The 16511-nt window shown below is 41.7% G+C and overlaps 1 protein-coding gene across 1 annotated transcript in view; it reads left to right on the forward strand.

The window, feature by feature from the left end:
• LOC121855426 overlaps positions 1–15223 on the forward strand; it is a 50079-nt gene extending 34856 nt beyond the window's left edge. Inside the window, exons 3-4 of the mRNA XM_042350358.1 lie at positions 5051–5257; positions 15047–15223. Of these exons, the coding sequence (XP_042206292.1) occupies positions 5051–5257; positions 15047–15208 (369 nt within the window). The 3' untranslated portion in view covers positions 15209–15223. The remainder of the gene's footprint in view (positions 1–5050; positions 5258–15046) is intronic.
• The last annotated feature ends 1288 nt before the right edge of the window (positions 15224–16511 follow it).

Consider the following 16511-nt stretch of genomic DNA (forward strand, 5'->3'; position numbering starts at 1 on the left):
GACCCTAAATATTGGTGGCTGGACCGACTAATCAGACTCAATTGGCTCGCTTAATACTTCCCCGTTGCAATTCTCGCCCCCATAAAGGAGATTGGAGGCAAGAGTCCCCATTAAAAGCTAGGAACCTGCTGAGTCGTTACTAGCTGGTGTACGCACGCACCTCGCACGGCAGATGTTTGTTTGCTCGACGCGGCGGAAGATTGGAGCCCGAGCCAACGACAACAACGGACGCCACTTAGTACTCGTTGTTCATTCGCCCAGCAGCACGCGTTCCTCATCTCGTTATTGTTGTTCTTCTGCAGTGTTGATGTATTACGGAGCAACGCAGTTAAATGGTAATGAAATAAGACCGTATGTGTGATCTTAGCAACCCAGCAGCTGTCTAAACGGGGAGGGAGTAAAAATTGCCACTTAACTTTGCGTCCATTGATTCAGTATTAGTTTAAAGGAGTTTATTATTATCAGTTATAACGCCTTGGCTACACGAGTGAGTTATGGCGTATGTGTAGGTCTGTGTATGCTAGATTGCCTTAATTTAGTGCATATTTTACACACTTTCTTACGATCTTACTTCACAGTGGGTTTGTTAAATATACCCTTTGACTAGTTACTAAAAGGGTCTTTAAAGGTTAACTTGGGGTCTACTTTCGGATGACTAGACCCCCTTGAGTAGTAACTGAAAGGGTCAAATTAATTTAACTAGACCCCTTCTGGCTTGCACTGGGGTTAAGAAGATCACCAGTGAGGGAAATAAATCAGTAACTGTAGACAACGAATAACCTTTCACCACCACCACCACCACCACCCAGCAACGACGTTTAACCTACCGACGAAGGAGGACCCACTGAGAGCTGCCCCCCACACGTATACCTTAGAGGCCCTGTGAGTCATTGTTTATGTATGTTATGTTATTTTCTCCGCTCTCTCCCCCTCCCGAAAGGATTACAAATGGATGTTTTACCTCTAATATTATCATAGTATTACCTCAATTGGGACGTCTTTCTTGTTTTCTTATGTTGCCTTTGGGGGACAAAGGTGGAGTTGAGTTTTCTTAAGTGTATGAAGCCTTAGGGGAGTAGGTGGTGTGCTAGGGCGGATCCAGAGGGGGGTCCGGGTACCCCCTTTCATCAAAAAAAATTCCAATACTTTTTCTTTAATGCAGTGTTGTAATCAGGTGTTTTTGTAGTAAAGTGTAATTACTATTGACGTCAGAATATCTCTTAATATCAAGTGCACATGGCTTCAAAATGGCCTCAAAATTCCCAGGATATTGGTCAGATTTCAAAAACATTTCTGGGGCTTACAGCGCTCCCCCCTCCCCCAGCTGGGTGAGTTCGCTGTGCTCGCCATGTTCCACACCCAAAAGTTCTTGGATCCCCCTCGCCTTTTCATATTCCTGGATCCGCCCCTGGGTGTGTTAGGGAAGAAGAAGAGGAGCAGGAGTGTTAATCTCAGTCCCAGGTGAAAGGAGGGAGGCACGGGGAGGGAGTGAAGGAAGGAAGGAAGGATCGTGGTAAGGCAAGCATAAGGATCAACTAATAACATCTTATACAGCCTTAGTAAAGTTCTCTTCCTCTTAGGTCGTGTGTGTGTGTGTGTGACCTCTTTTGTGCCGTCTTAGTGAAGTGTTGTGGCAGCAGCTTGTGTGTGTGTGTGTGGGGATGAGTTGGGTGACACTGCTGCTGCTTTCATCTCTCATTCCCTTTACACCTGTTGTCCGTTGTGGGGTACCCGAGTCCCTGCTGCCGCTACGCCTGATCTGCCTTTATTTAACCTTTCCTTTGTCCTATAGCGTGGTAGTGTCCTCTCTCTCTCTCTCTGTCTCTATCAACTCCAGGTCGCAGCAGTTTTCTTTCTGATTCGTTTTCGTCACTCGTTTTTCTTTTCCTGCTTTCATTAAATATTATTAATTTTAATCTATTTTCATTTAAGTGTAGAAGGACTAAAGCCAAATGTCATATATATATTAGGTTCTACATCTGTTGACGTGTTTAGAGGTCAAATATCAAGGTTGAAAGGTCACTGATAGACTGGCAGTAAAAATATCTTATTACAACTTTTTTATTTCATCGATTTTATTATTATTATTATTTATTTATTTATTTTTAACTTTTGTCATTTTGCTGTACGTTTGTTGATAGCATTAGGGGAGAAATGGGTTAATATGTTGGGGTGTTTAACCTTCAGGTGATATTTGATTATTTTACCTGCGCCAGCCAGTGTTATAATAATTAGTCTGAAAATTTTTGTTTATTCATACCTGCGTCAATTAGGTGTGTGTGTGTGTCACTCTTACCTGGACAACTTCCTCTTTGAGCGGTGACGTATGTGTAAACGCGGCTGAGTTCACTGCCAGACGTACGAATAATACTTCGATAATAGTCTCAGTGGTGGCTACAGATTGAAATCCTCATCAAACGTAATTATTTCACTTTGATGACCGAGTCTTATAGTTAATATTATTTAAATTATCCTTAAAAGTATTATAATTTTCAGTGTTAGTAGAGAAAGAATTCATTTAGCAGTATGATATCATCCGGTGCTGTTTGGTTATCTCTTGAGACATCCAAACAGTCGTCAGTGTTGATGTGACTGTCAATGAGGGAGGATGTGTTGACCAGCTCGCTCACTGATGGAACTTATGACTGCTATTCTGATTACTGACTGACTCATTCACTGCTCCTTATTTAACCTTATTTTGAAGGATCTTTATAGTTTTCACCGGCTTATATTGTTGTGGGTATGATGTGATGTCTTTTATTTGTTCAGTTTAGTTTTTGTTAATTGAATTTTTGTTTTCATATTTGTAAGAGAATGTTACTAATACAGGTCAGGGCTCGATAAAGGTCAACAGCGGAGAGAAAGGTCAAAGATTAGAGGTCATTTATGAAGGCCACTTACCCCCCCCCCCACACACACACACTTGAAAACATCCATAGTTACTTAATGAACGCTACGATATTTTTACTGTCGTAAGTTCGCCACCTTCTAACAACGACCACCTTCCCTAGCGACCATTTTCCCAACCGATCTCCTTCCAACTACCACCTTCCTCCAGTGACCACCTTCCCCAAGCGACCACCTTCCCATAGCGACCACCTTCCCTAGCGACTACCTTCCCTAGCGACTATCCTCCCTAGCGACCACCTCCCCCAGCGACCACCTCCCCCAGCGACCACCTCCTCCCTAGCGACCACCTCCCCCAGCGACCACCTTCCTCTAGCGACCACTTTCCCCTAGAGACCACCTTCCCCAGCGACCACCTTCCCTGAGCGACCACCTTCCTAGCGACCACCTTCCTCCAGCGACCACCTCCCCTAGCGACTATCATCCCAGCGACCACCATCCCCAGCGACCACCCCAGCGACCACCTCTAGCGACCACCTCCCCCAAGGACCACCCCTCTAGCGACCACCTTCCCTAGAGACCACCTTCCCAGAGACCATCTCCCCCAGCGCCCACCTTCCTCCATTCACCGCCAAAGGTCAAAGGTCACTGTACGCTGTTATCATCTGACCTTAGTTACAAAAGTTCACCTCGAAAGTGTTCAGTGCGCTGCGGGTGTATCCAGTATAAGTGAAGAATGTTTATATCAAAGTTTGTAGAATATATTAAACATTTCTGAATAAGTTTCTTCGTGTTTGTGTTTATATGAGAGAGTTAGTGTTTGTTTAAGTGATATAATGTACTCTGTTTTTGTATTAATAACTTTGTGTTTGTGTGTGTGTGCGACTGTTTGTGGTTATGTATGTGTGACTGTTTTTGTGTTCATGTATGTGTGACTGTTTTTGTGTATGTGACTGTTTTTGTGCATGTGTGACTGTTTTTATCTATGTATGTGTGACTATTTTTGTTTGTGTATGTATGTGTGTGACTTTTTGGTGTATGTGTATCTAAATGTTTGTGTACAGGTGTGAGTTCTTCAGGACCGTGTGAGACTGCGTTCCACAGGTCTCCATTAGGTAGAGAGTAGATGTGATAAACTGTGCACTAAGACTTTGGTGTACGAGGAGGCGATGGTCGGGCACTGCACTAGACCATCTGTTACTTCCCTCATCTGTAAAGTTAGGTGCACACACACACACACACACACACATACATATATGCACAGACACACACACAGACACATATGCAGAGACACATACACAACACACATATATGCACAGACACAAACACACATATGCACACACATACACACACACTCACCACACACACACACATATGCAGCACACACATGACACAGACACACACATGCACATACACGCACACATGCACACACGCACACACACATATGCACAGACACACTCACTCCCTCTCTCCCCCTCCCTCTTCCCACTCCCACTTCCTTTCCCCACCCTCTTCCTCACTTGCCTCCTACCCTTTCCTCCCTTTCCTTCTTCCATTCCCTCTCCATTTCTCCCCCCATCCCCCCCAGGCATTACCATTAATCTGATGTACGAGTGCCATTATGACTCCCCTAGTGTTGTTGGAGGAGGAGGAAGGAGGGGAGGAGGAGGAGAGGAGGAGGAGGAGGAGGAGGAGGAGGAGGAGGAGGAGGAGGAGGAAGAAGAGGGTGCTGATGTAGTGTCATGCTGTGCCTCTTCACTCCTGACGTAGGGCCAAATGGGAGGAGGATCTTGATTATTTTAGGTTAGGTTAGGCTAGGTTAGGTTTACGTTAGGATAGGTTAGGTTAGGTTAGAGTTAGGTTAGATTAGAGTTAGAGTTATGTTACAGAGAGGTGAAGCGTGTTGAAGACCTCTGTTTGTCCTAAAGCGTCGCGTCGGTGTTATAAACGGATTGACGTTAATTAAAGAACTCTTGTCTGTTATTTTAATGAGTGTCACTTTACTGGATATGCATAATTAATTACAAAATATATATATATACTTTTTAGGGGGGATGTGTGTGTGATTTGACCTGACAAATGGGAGGGAGGTGAGTATTATGATCCCAAAACACCTGTATATGACCCCAACACACCTGCAGATATGACCCCAACACACCTGTATATGACCTCCAAACCTCACCACCACCTCTTCCTCCTTCAGGTGCTGCGGGGAACCTGCTGCGTGGGGTGGAGGTGCCTCAGTACGCCTTCGCCGGAGAGGAGGCTGTTAAGCTGCTCCTATGACCTGAGGGCGACCCGCCTCTACTCCCTCAAGTGGTATCACAACGGCACCGAGTTTTATCGCTATGTCCCCACCGAGAGGAACGCCCCGATCAATATTCAGCCTACGCATAAGTTTTCTGTTACCGTGAGTGTTCTTTAGTGTTCTATAGTGTTATTTGGTGTTCTCTAGGTGTTTTTTTTAGGAGTTTAGTGTTCTTTAATGTTCTCTTGGTGTTATTTAGGTGGTTTTAGTGTTCTTTAGGTGTTTTTAGTGTTCTTTATTGTTCTCTTGTCGTTTCCTACTGCTCTCTGTCATTCTGTGGTGTTCTCTCGTGTTCTCTTCGGTTCTTCTGTTCTCTCGTATTGTCTCGTTCTCCAATAACATAGCAACACTGCCCAGGTAATCCCCCCCCATTATATTATCCTGATTAGACGTAGGTTAGGTTAGGTTAGGTTAGGTTAGGTTGGGTTGGTTTAGGGTAGGAAGGAGAGATAGAGGATGGAGGGAATAGAGGATGGAGAGAAGGATTGGATGGAAGCAGAGAGAGAGAGAACAGCAGAACGGAGGGGAATTAGGAGGAGGGAGGAAGGTACGTAGAGAGAGAGAGACAGAAAGATAAAGAGAGAGAGAGGAGAAAGAGAGACAGACATAAAAAGGGAGAGACAGAGACATAAAGAGAGAGAGAGAAAAGAGAGAGACATAAAAAGAGATAGAAAGAGTACGACATCATCTATTCAACTTCGTTCATGTTGGGGGCCGCATTCAAGCTTGTGTGTGTGTGCGAGGCTGTCCAGTTTTGACCTCTGGTACTCTCTACACCCACCCAGGACACTTAACTCACTAAACTCTCCTACCACACACACACACACACTCCACCACACCCAATCAACCCAAAAATTCTCACACTCACCCAACAACCCCCAAATCTCTCTCTCTCTCTCTCTCTTACACACACTCACACACACACACTCAGGCGCACACTCACATATTCACCACCCACTCCACCCTTCCCTGCCCACCCACATTAGTGTGTAGGAGTCATTCTTGTGTGTGTGTGTGTGTGTGTGTGTGGTGTAATTGGTTTTCCGTTCTCAATAATATAATGGTGGTGAGGCACATCGTTATCTAGTGCTAACGATGTAACTGCTTTCTCTCTCTCTCTCTCTCTCTCTTTCTTTCTTACACTCCCTTTCTTTTTCTTTCTCTCTATTTCTCTTTCTCCAGTTATCTATATCAATATACACATACACAACAATCACTCCACACACACACACATATACACACACACACACACACACACACATATATATACACACACACACACCCACTCCACCACACCCTCCACCACACCCACTCCACCACACCCTCCACCACACACACACACACACATATATATACACACACACACACACACACACACACACACACACACCCTCCACACACCACACACACACACACTCCTCACACACACACACACACACACACACACACACACACCTCCTCCCACACACACACACACACACACCTCACCACCACACACACACACACACACACACACTCCACACACACACACACACACACACACACACACACACACACACACACACACACACACACACACACACACACACACACACACACACACCTTTTTCTTTACCACCAACAACTCAATCCCGTACACAGTCTTTGGTGGCGCTCTTTGATCTCTCCAACACTGAAACGCTGCACACCTGACAAGCCTCTCATCTTTCGGCAGTTGTGGGCAGTTGTCAGTGTTGGCATGGAGTAAAACCCCTATGGAATATATTCAGTTATTCACATTGCTTTATAGTGTACAGTCTATTCGCCTTTTCTCTTTGAACTGAACCCACGAATCCCACGAGAGATTCAGTCCGAGTCGTGAATCCGAAGCATTTATGGATGAAAAATATAAGGTGTTGGAGTCTATTGCTTCGGGTTGGTTCACGAGTGAGTCTGATTCTCTACTGCTCGGGGTTCGGGTGTTTTGGTTTAGGGGGGGGGGTGAGTGGAGTTTAGTGTAATTGATTGTACCAGAAGTAGTCATAATGTAGAGAGAGAGAGAGAGAGACCCTCCCCTAGCGGTATACCTCAAGGACAGATCGACCACCGCGCTGGGAGTGACCTCGTTAAGCCCAGCAGGAGGGATCGATGGACCACAGAAGAGATTCGGTACACACTGACCACTGTGGCTGGCTGACCACTGTGGCTGGCTGACATGGCTGGCTGACCACTATGGCTGGCTGACCACTGTGGCTGGCTGGCCACTGTGGCTGGCTGACCACTGTGGCTGGCTGACCACTGTGGCTGGCTGACCACTGTGGCTGGCTGTGGCTGACCACTGTGGCTGGCTGACCACTGGCTGGCTGACCACTGTGGCTGGCTGACCACTGTGGCTGGCTGACCACTGTGGCTGGCTGACCACTGTGACCCACTGTGGCTGGCTGACCACTGTGGCTGGCTGACCACTGTGGCTGGCTGACCACTATGGCTGGCTGACCACTGTGGCTGGCTGACCACTATGGCTGGCTGACCACTATGGCTGAACCTTTTATTTTTATTTTAGCCATTTACATATTTGTTTACTAGGATAACTAAATGGCCTCCTGAGATCTCTTGTTTAGTGTTCCTAGTCTTACATGTCTCCTCCCTCTCCCCCCCCCTCCTTTAGCCTACCCCACACATTACCACCCCCCTTCACCCCCAGTCTACCCCCACACGTCACTCCACAGTCCGGACACCCAGGGAGGACACACACACACACACACACACACACACCAGATTATCGTAATTACAGGACAAGTATCGCTCTCGTTGTGTACTATAACGCTAATTACGTAATCACCAGGTGTACACGCCCACCTGTGGTAATTGCCTACAATAATTAATACCATGGTGTGAAGCGACCGGCAGGTAATGTTAGGTTAGGTTAGGATAGGTTAGGTTTTAGAAGGCTTAAAAATTACACGAACCTGATTAATTGTGATATGTAATTTTTTTGACTGGATTAGATTATTAGTTAAATTTTTTTTAATGTTTTTTTTAGTGATCTGTTTATTCGTTTTCTTTGTTATTGTTATTTTATCTTATTTTTGTTTTATTCTGACGTTCCTGTTAATTTGTTTTATTCAGGTCTGTGTCGATGTTTTTATTCATTTATTTTCTTTTTTTTTCATTTTTCATTTCTCTCTTCCGTGTTTTTCAACTTTTGTTTTATTATTTTTCTTGTTCTTCCCTCTTTTATCTCTTGTTATTCACCTGTTATTCTGTTCCTCTCATATCTCGTCTGTTTTTTTTTTCTTTCATTTATTCTCACCTTTAATCTTTGTGTTATTCTCTCGTCTCCTTTTTTTATTGCATTTTATTATTCTATCTTCACAACTGTTATTTTATTTAATTATCGTTGTTGTTGTGTTATTGTTGCTTATTCCATCTTTACTTATGTTCTTTTTGTTATTGTATCTTTTATTTGTGTTTTTGCTTATTCCATCTTCGTTATATTTATCTTTGCTATTTTTTTTATTATTCTCGGCCACTTTTAATCCTTTTTATTGTTATTTGTCGTTATTACATTTTTATTTACTTTTCTTCCATTATTATTTCGGTTATTATTGTTATTTTTATTATTTTATCTTTATTTTTTTATTTATCTTTTATTCTCGGCGATTATTTTTATTCCTGGAAGCTCCGGGTATTATTGTATTTTCGTGTCACTAGTCCATTTTCCTCCCTCCAGGTTTTCCCTCCACATCTTACCTTTATGTCTTTCCTCTGTATTTTCCCTCCTTAGTTACCCTCCAAATGTTCCCTCCACTTCTTTCCTTCTCAATTTCCCTCCCCATTTACCTCCACTTCTTTCCCTCCACATTTCCCTCCTTATTCCCCTTCACAGCTTTCCTCCGTAATTTCCCTCATTTCGCCTTCACTTCTTCCCTCCAGATATTCCCTCCACGCGTTCCCTCCAGTTCCCTCCTCATTTTCCCTCCACTTCTTCACTCCACATCTCCTTTCCACATATTATATACCTGTATTTACTCGTAATTTCTTCCGTATATATATATCAATAGCTCAAAGGTTAAGCTGAGGTCACTGAACTTGGGTCAAGAGTTGTTTATTATGATGGCGATGAGATAATTGTGCTGTTTGGTGTGTATTTATTTGAGTAAAGGTTATAATGTGAGGTTAGGTCAGGTTAGGTCAGAACAGTAACCTCACCTGACCTAACTCAGGTCAGGTGAGGTTAAGTCTATCTCACCTTTAACATAAACAATCCCAACTTGAACCAAAATTAATAACCAAATCATTTTCTTTTTAACATACAAATGAATCTTTTGCGGCGACTTGACTACCGATAGTAAATTATACGTTAGTTAAGAATTATGTCAACGAAACAGACGGAATTTATTGACAAAAAAATCCCCCCCCACAATGACTCATCTTCGTAAAAAACATCCTTCAGAAACGTCAAGAAGAACTGGGTGATATTTTCTGACTAAACTAAAACAAATAAAACAAATAAAAAACTACGACAAGAAAAACTGTATGATATTTGCTGACTACAATAAAAATAAAAACAAAAAGAGAAAAAAGAAAGCTTGTAGTCTTCATTCGTTTTCTAAGTTAATAAATTAGTTAACGGGAGAGAGAGAGAGAGAGGGGGGGAGGGTAAAATACTGTACTGTGTGGCCAAAGTTTGGATCGGGAGGATGTTTTTTGTTAAGTTAGCCCTTGTGTTAATTTACGTTTTCTATGATGTTTTAAAATTTCATTCCTTCTTTCTTTCCTTCATTTGGTGACTTCATTCTTTTTTTCCTTCCTTCAATCATTAATTTTTTCCTTTATTCTTTTCTTTCTTCATTAATTCCTTCCTTCCTTCCTTCCTTCCTTCCTTCCTTCATTCCTTCCTATCTTATATAGACAGACGTAGACACACACACACACACACACACACATACACACACAGTTTCAGAGGCTCCTAAGTTCAATTTTCCGTCTGATTGACAATGAAAAACTCCAAGAACTGAATTCTCCAAAAAGTTGTCAAAGTTTCAATCACTTTCCGTAACTAACTTAGCGTAAAATAACACGTCCTGATATTATGCAGTAGAGGAAGAGTACAGTAGAGTTTCAGTGCAGTTCTGACGCCATCTTTGCCTAGTGTAGTCCTGCGTGTGATGCAGTAAAGTTAGTTGGGAAATTTTGATTGTATTTTTTTTTTACAGTTTCTGTCAGGGGGATTTTATGTCTTCTGGGGGAATTTTATGTTTTTTAGGGTAATTTTATATATGTTAGGGATTTTTTTTTATCTGTTAGGGTTTTTTTTTTTACAATTTTGGTGGAATTTTTTTCATGTGTCGGAAAAATTTTCGAGCTGCTTTTAGGGAAACTATTGCTTCTTCTGGTTGGGAAATTTGACATCTTCTGTTAGGGGAAAAAATAAGGAAACTAACATAAATTATACATTGTTGGGGAAATTTTACATCTTATAGGGGAAAATAAGGAAATTTGTAGAAACTAAAAATTGATATAGAATGGAATAGGTGTTTGAGTATAATTGAATTACTTTGTTACTTATCGTGGAAATAATTATGAAGTTATCTGAATTGTAAAAAAAAATAATAAAAACAAAAAAATTTCTATCTTGGTATTTTGAAATAGTAAGTGTGGAAATGTTGTTGTTGTTGTTGTTGTAGTTTCTGAGTGTTGTTGTTCTTATTATTATTGTTGGTGAGAACGTTATTAATTACTTTTTCCTGTGTACACTATTTATATACAGTATGCGTGTATTAGTATGTATGTATATGTATTTGTGTATGTATGCATGTGTGTGTGTGTGTACATAGATAAATAAAATAAAAAATCGTCCATGAAATACGACACGTCAAAAATTATTTATATATTTGAACAGTTCATCGCGTCTATGTTTTTAGCCCGGCAACAACTGACCACAAAACAAAAGCCGATCGCATGTTGAAATATTATAAGTGTCGAGGACTATTAATCTTAACCCCATCATGGAGTTTATACTTTTTGTTGTTGTTGACGAATGATTCTAATAACATGGTGGAAATGAGTTTGTAATTGTTAAAGGGGGATTATAATATGTTTTGTGGTACTGTATATAGTTATTAATGAGAGGAATTATAGTGGGGGATTGTGATTGGTTATATTTAATTGGTGATTATAGGTCTCACTCGAGAGGTGATTATAGGTTATACTCGAGAGGTGATTATAGGTTATACTCGAGAGGTGATTATAGGTCATACTCGAGTGGTGATTATAGGTCATACTCGAGTGGTGATTATAGGTTATACTCGAGAGGTGATTATAGGTCACACTCTAGCGGTGACGAGGGGTGGGACTTTGTTTTCTGAAGTGTTGAAGTGAGAAATATATATATAGAGAGAGTATTTATTTTTTGTTCTTTTGTGGGAATAATTTTATCTTTCCTTCCTCTCGTCTCTTTCTTTCTCCTTTCTTCTATATTTCTTTATTTATCTTCTTCTATCTTCTGTTTCTTCCTGTCCATTCATCTTTCTTCTTCGTCTTCATTTCTTCTCCTCTTTATCTTCTTTCGCTTCTTCTTCCTTCTATCTTCTCTTCTCTTCTTCATTCCGCTTCTATCTCCTCTCTTCTTCCTCCTCCTCTTCTCTTCTTCCCCTTCCTCCTCCTCTTCCATCAGAAAGATTTATGTGTAATATTAATCTCTTTATTGCCACTTTTGTTATAAGGACAGAGGGAGAGAGAGAGAGAGAGAGAGAGAGAGAGAGAGAGGTTACATTGTATACACACACTCATGCATGCACATACATACACAATGCACCTACACAGTACACACACACACAGGCATAGTATACAATTGTGGGCGTGTATGTTGCGTGTTCCCTCCCGTTATGTGTCTTGGTGTAGAGAGAGAGAGAGAGAGAGAGTCTAGTGTGTGTGTGTGTGTGTGTGTGTGTGTACGTCGCCCTGTCTCCGTATAAGCGAGCTCCGTTAATCTTCATATCTCAAAGTCAGGTTAGTGTTAATACCTGTGCCTACCTGTACCACCATTACCACTACTACCACCATTGCCACCATTACCACTACCACCACCCTCACCACCACTACCATCACCACCACTACCATCACCACCACTACCATCACCACCACTACCACCACTACCATCACCACCACTACCATCATCACCACCACTTCCATCACCACTACCATCATCACCACCACTCCATCACCACTACCATCATCACCACCACTACCATCTACCACTACCATCACCACCACTACCATCCGCCATCATCACCACCACTCCATCACCCACCATCATCACCACCGCTTCCATCACCACTACCATCATCCCACCACTTCCCATCCCCACTACCATCATCACCTTTTACCATACCATCACCACCATACCACGCACCATCACCCACCACTACCATCATCACCACCACTACCATCACCACTACCATCATCACCACCACTACCATCATCACTACCACTACCATCACCACCACTACCACCATTACCACCACCATCACCACCACTACCATCATCACCACCACTACCATCACCACCACTTTCTTCTATTCCCAGGAAAATCTCGACCTATTTTGGTGGACCTGTTCAGTAGTTATAGCCCTTGAGGGATTCGCCATTTTTTATTTTTTTATTTTTTTATTTGTTATTTTTATTTCTCGTCGTAGATTTTCATGTTTGGTGGTTTTTGTGTTTGTTTCTTTGCCTTATTTTGTTTTGTTTTATTTTTTTATTTTCTTTGTGATTTTTATGGTATTGTAATTTTTATTTGTTTATTTTTTTTACTATTTCCATGTTTATATTTTTTGCTATTTTCCTTGTTTTAGCCTTTTCCTTATTTGTCACTATTTTATTACGTATTTTTCCTTCTCCCTTATTTACTTATTTAATGTCTTTTAGTTTTTATTTATATTTTATCTTGTTTGTATTATTATTATTTTCTTCGTATTATAATTTTCCTTATTTTTCAAGTTTGTTTATTTTCATTATTTTCATGTTTTATTTGTTTGTTTTTTCTTCATATTTTGTTTATTGTTCGTTTGTGCTTTTTTTCTTATTTTTATTATAAATCTCACAGGACAAAATCCCACTGCAAAAAATCCCACCTGACAAAATCCCACCTGACAAAATCCCACTGGTCAAAATCCCACTTGTCAAAATCCCACTGCAAAAAATCCCACCGGGCTAAATCCCACCTGACAAAATCCCATTGGTCAAAATCCCACCGGACAAAATCCCACTGGACAGAATGGCATGGTGACGAGGATCTCAACTCTCTCTCACACACTCACTCTGTCACAATGGTTTCCCAATAATCACACCTCTAATTCTTTCTTTCTCTCTCTCTCTTTCTCACTTTTATCATTTTTTCTCTCTTTCTTTCTCACTCCCTTTCTCTTTATCTTTGTCCAATCATTTTTTCTCTATATATTTCTTTTGTATTTTTTTTAATTCTTTTTCTCTGTATCTCTCTCTCTTTCTCTGTTTCTGTAATGTCTTTGTTATTCTTCTTTCTTTGTTTTTATCTTACAGTGTTTCTCTTTCTTCCTTTCTTCTTATTCTTTTTCTTTTCTTTCTCTCTCTCTCTCTCTCTCTCTCTCTCTCCCCCCTTCTTTGTTTTCTTCGTCTCATTTATGTCTCGTTTAATTTTATTCATCTCTTTTCTTTTAATTAATTTCCTTTGTTTCCCTCCTATAGTGGAACCTCTATTTAACGGACTCTGGTGGGGAAAGTTCATTATATCGAGGTTCTTTTAGATGTGGAAGCTCTATTTAACGGACTCTAGGGGGGTAAAGTTCATTATATTGAGGTTGTGTTAGATGTGAAACCTCCATTTAACGGACTAGAACAATTAGATAGAAAGTCCGTTATGTAGAGGTTAAAAGGATTATGTTCCATACCGTTTCTTGTCTCTTCTTTCTTTCTTTCTCTCTTATTCTATTATCTCTCGTTCGCTTATTATTTATTTCTTCATTTCCTCTTTGTTTTTCCTCCTCATTTCATTTCTCTTATTTATTTAATTTATCTTATTTCCTTCATTTATCTTATTTCCTTCATTTGTTATTTCCTTCATTTCTCTCTTTTCTTCCATTATTGATTCTTTAATTCTCTTCTTTTGGTCTTCCTATTCCCTCAATTTATCACCTATTTTCTTCATTAGTATATTATTTTTTTTTGCATTTCCCATCATCATCATCATCACGTTCTTCTATTACTGTTTATGTTATTACTAAGCCACCCGCACCTCCCTACCAAATTTGAGCTGGTGCATGACCATCTCTTAGTTCACCCGCACCTCCCTACCAAATTTGAGCTAGTGCATGGCCATCTCCTAGTTCACCCGCACCTCCCTACCAAATTTGAGCTTGTGTTTATAGTGAGGTATTTGGGTTATTATTGCTGTTATTGTTGTTGTTTTATTGTTATTGCTATTATTATTATTATTATTATTATTATTATTATTATTATTATTATTATTATTGTTATTATTGTTGTTGTTATTGATGTTGTTTATATATTTTATTATTATGTATGGGTTTGAGTAAGAGGAAAATCTGATATGAATTAATATTTTTATGTTTCTGTCTCTCTCTCTCTCTCTCTCTCTCTGTCCACAAATCCTTTCTTTTTCACTCCTTTCCCTTTCACTAAATTCTCTCTGCTTTCTCTTTTAACACACACACACACACACACACACACTTACCTCTCTCCCTTTCACTGCTTTTACCCTTTCACCACACATCCTTTCACTCTTCCCCCCTCTCTCTCATCTCACATACTCTCACCCCTCTCTCTCTCTCTCTCTCTCTCTCTCTCTCTCTCTCTCTCTCTCTCTCTCTCTCTCTCACTAACTCTCTCTACTATCCTCCCTACAACCAGGAAGTGTCCCGGGACGAGAGGAGGGTGACGGTGTCGCTGACGAAGCTCCGGGTGTCTGCGTCAGGACAGTACAGGTGTGAAGTGATCGCCGAACACCCTAGTTTCCGGACCGAATTCGCTGCCGCTAACATGACCGTGCTGAGTGAGTACAGTGAACCATAAACAATGCTCCTTTTTTGGTATCTCTAATGCTCGTGGTGTCAATGCTCCTCTTGGTCTCTTATCCTCGTGGTGTCAATGCTCCTCTTGGTCTCTTATCCTCGTGGTGTCAATGCTCCTCTTGGTCTCTTATGCTCATGGTGTCAATGCTCCTCTTGGTCTCTTATCCTCATGGTGTCAATGCTCCTCTTGGTCTCTTATCCTCGTGGTGTCAATGCTCCTCTTGGTCTCTTATCCTCGTGGTGTCAATGCTCATCTTGGTCTCTTATCCTCGTGGTGTCAATGCTCCTCTTGGTCTCTTATCCTCATGGTGTCAATGCTCCTCTTGGTCTCTTATCCTCGTGGTGTCAATGCTCCTCTTGGTTTCTATTGCTCGTGGTTTCTAATGCTAATGGTATCGATGCTCTGGTCTCTTATGCTCATGGTATCAATGCTCCTCTTGGTTTGTAATGCTAATGAAAGGAACGTGTGCGTGGGGTAGGGTGGGGTGGGGGATAGGGAAGGGGGGTGATAGGGGACTGACGTGTGTTGTGGATGGGGTGAGGGAGGGAAGGCGAGGTGAAGGAGATGAGAGGAAAGGTGTTGTCACGATATGGTTTTAACCTCTGTGTTGTGTCTCTTGAGTTACTGTGTATGTACCTAGTGTGGTGGCTCTCTCTCTCTCTCTCTCTCACTATTTCACTCTTTCTCTCAATATTTCCCTCTCATTCTGTCTATTTCACTCTTTCGCCCCCCCTCTCTCTCTCTCTGTCTGAGTAAGAAAGAAAGAAAGAAAGAGAGAGAAAGAGTCAACCAGTATGTAATTACCGTGAACCCGGCCAACACAAATAAGGTGTTGTATTGTACATCTTGAAGGCGGAGGTCCCCTAGTGCTCCTCCCTCCTCCTTCCTCCTTCTCTTACTCCTCCTCCTCCTTCCTCTCTCTTCCTCCTTCCTCCTTCTCTTACTTCTCCACCTCCTCCTTCTTGCGTCGATCCTTCCTTCTCTTTCATATCTTCTTCCTCCTCCTTCTTCCTCCTTCCTTCTCCCGTAAAACTTTCTCCCTCATCCTTCATCTACCATCCCCTTCCCCTCCTTCCCCTCCCTTCCTTCCTTATTCCTACACTTTTCTTACCTCCTCCTCCTCCTTCTCTCCTCCCTCCCTCCTCCCTCCAGAGTAGCTACTACACCTGCATTGTTGCTGAGGTAGGCCACTTAGCTGTGGTGGCCTGACACACACACACACACACACACACACACACACACACACCCCCGAGGTGTAGGCATGTGTGTGTCAATGAACTGAGAGAAGCCGCCTCAATATTCT

The sequence above is a fragment of the Homarus americanus genome, unplaced genomic scaffold (assembly GCF_018991925.1).
Source record: "Homarus americanus isolate GMGI-L3 unplaced genomic scaffold, GMGI_Hamer_2.0 scaffold45299, whole genome shotgun sequence".
NCBI classification, from domain to species: Eukaryota; Metazoa; Arthropoda; class Malacostraca; order Decapoda; family Nephropidae; genus Homarus; species Homarus americanus.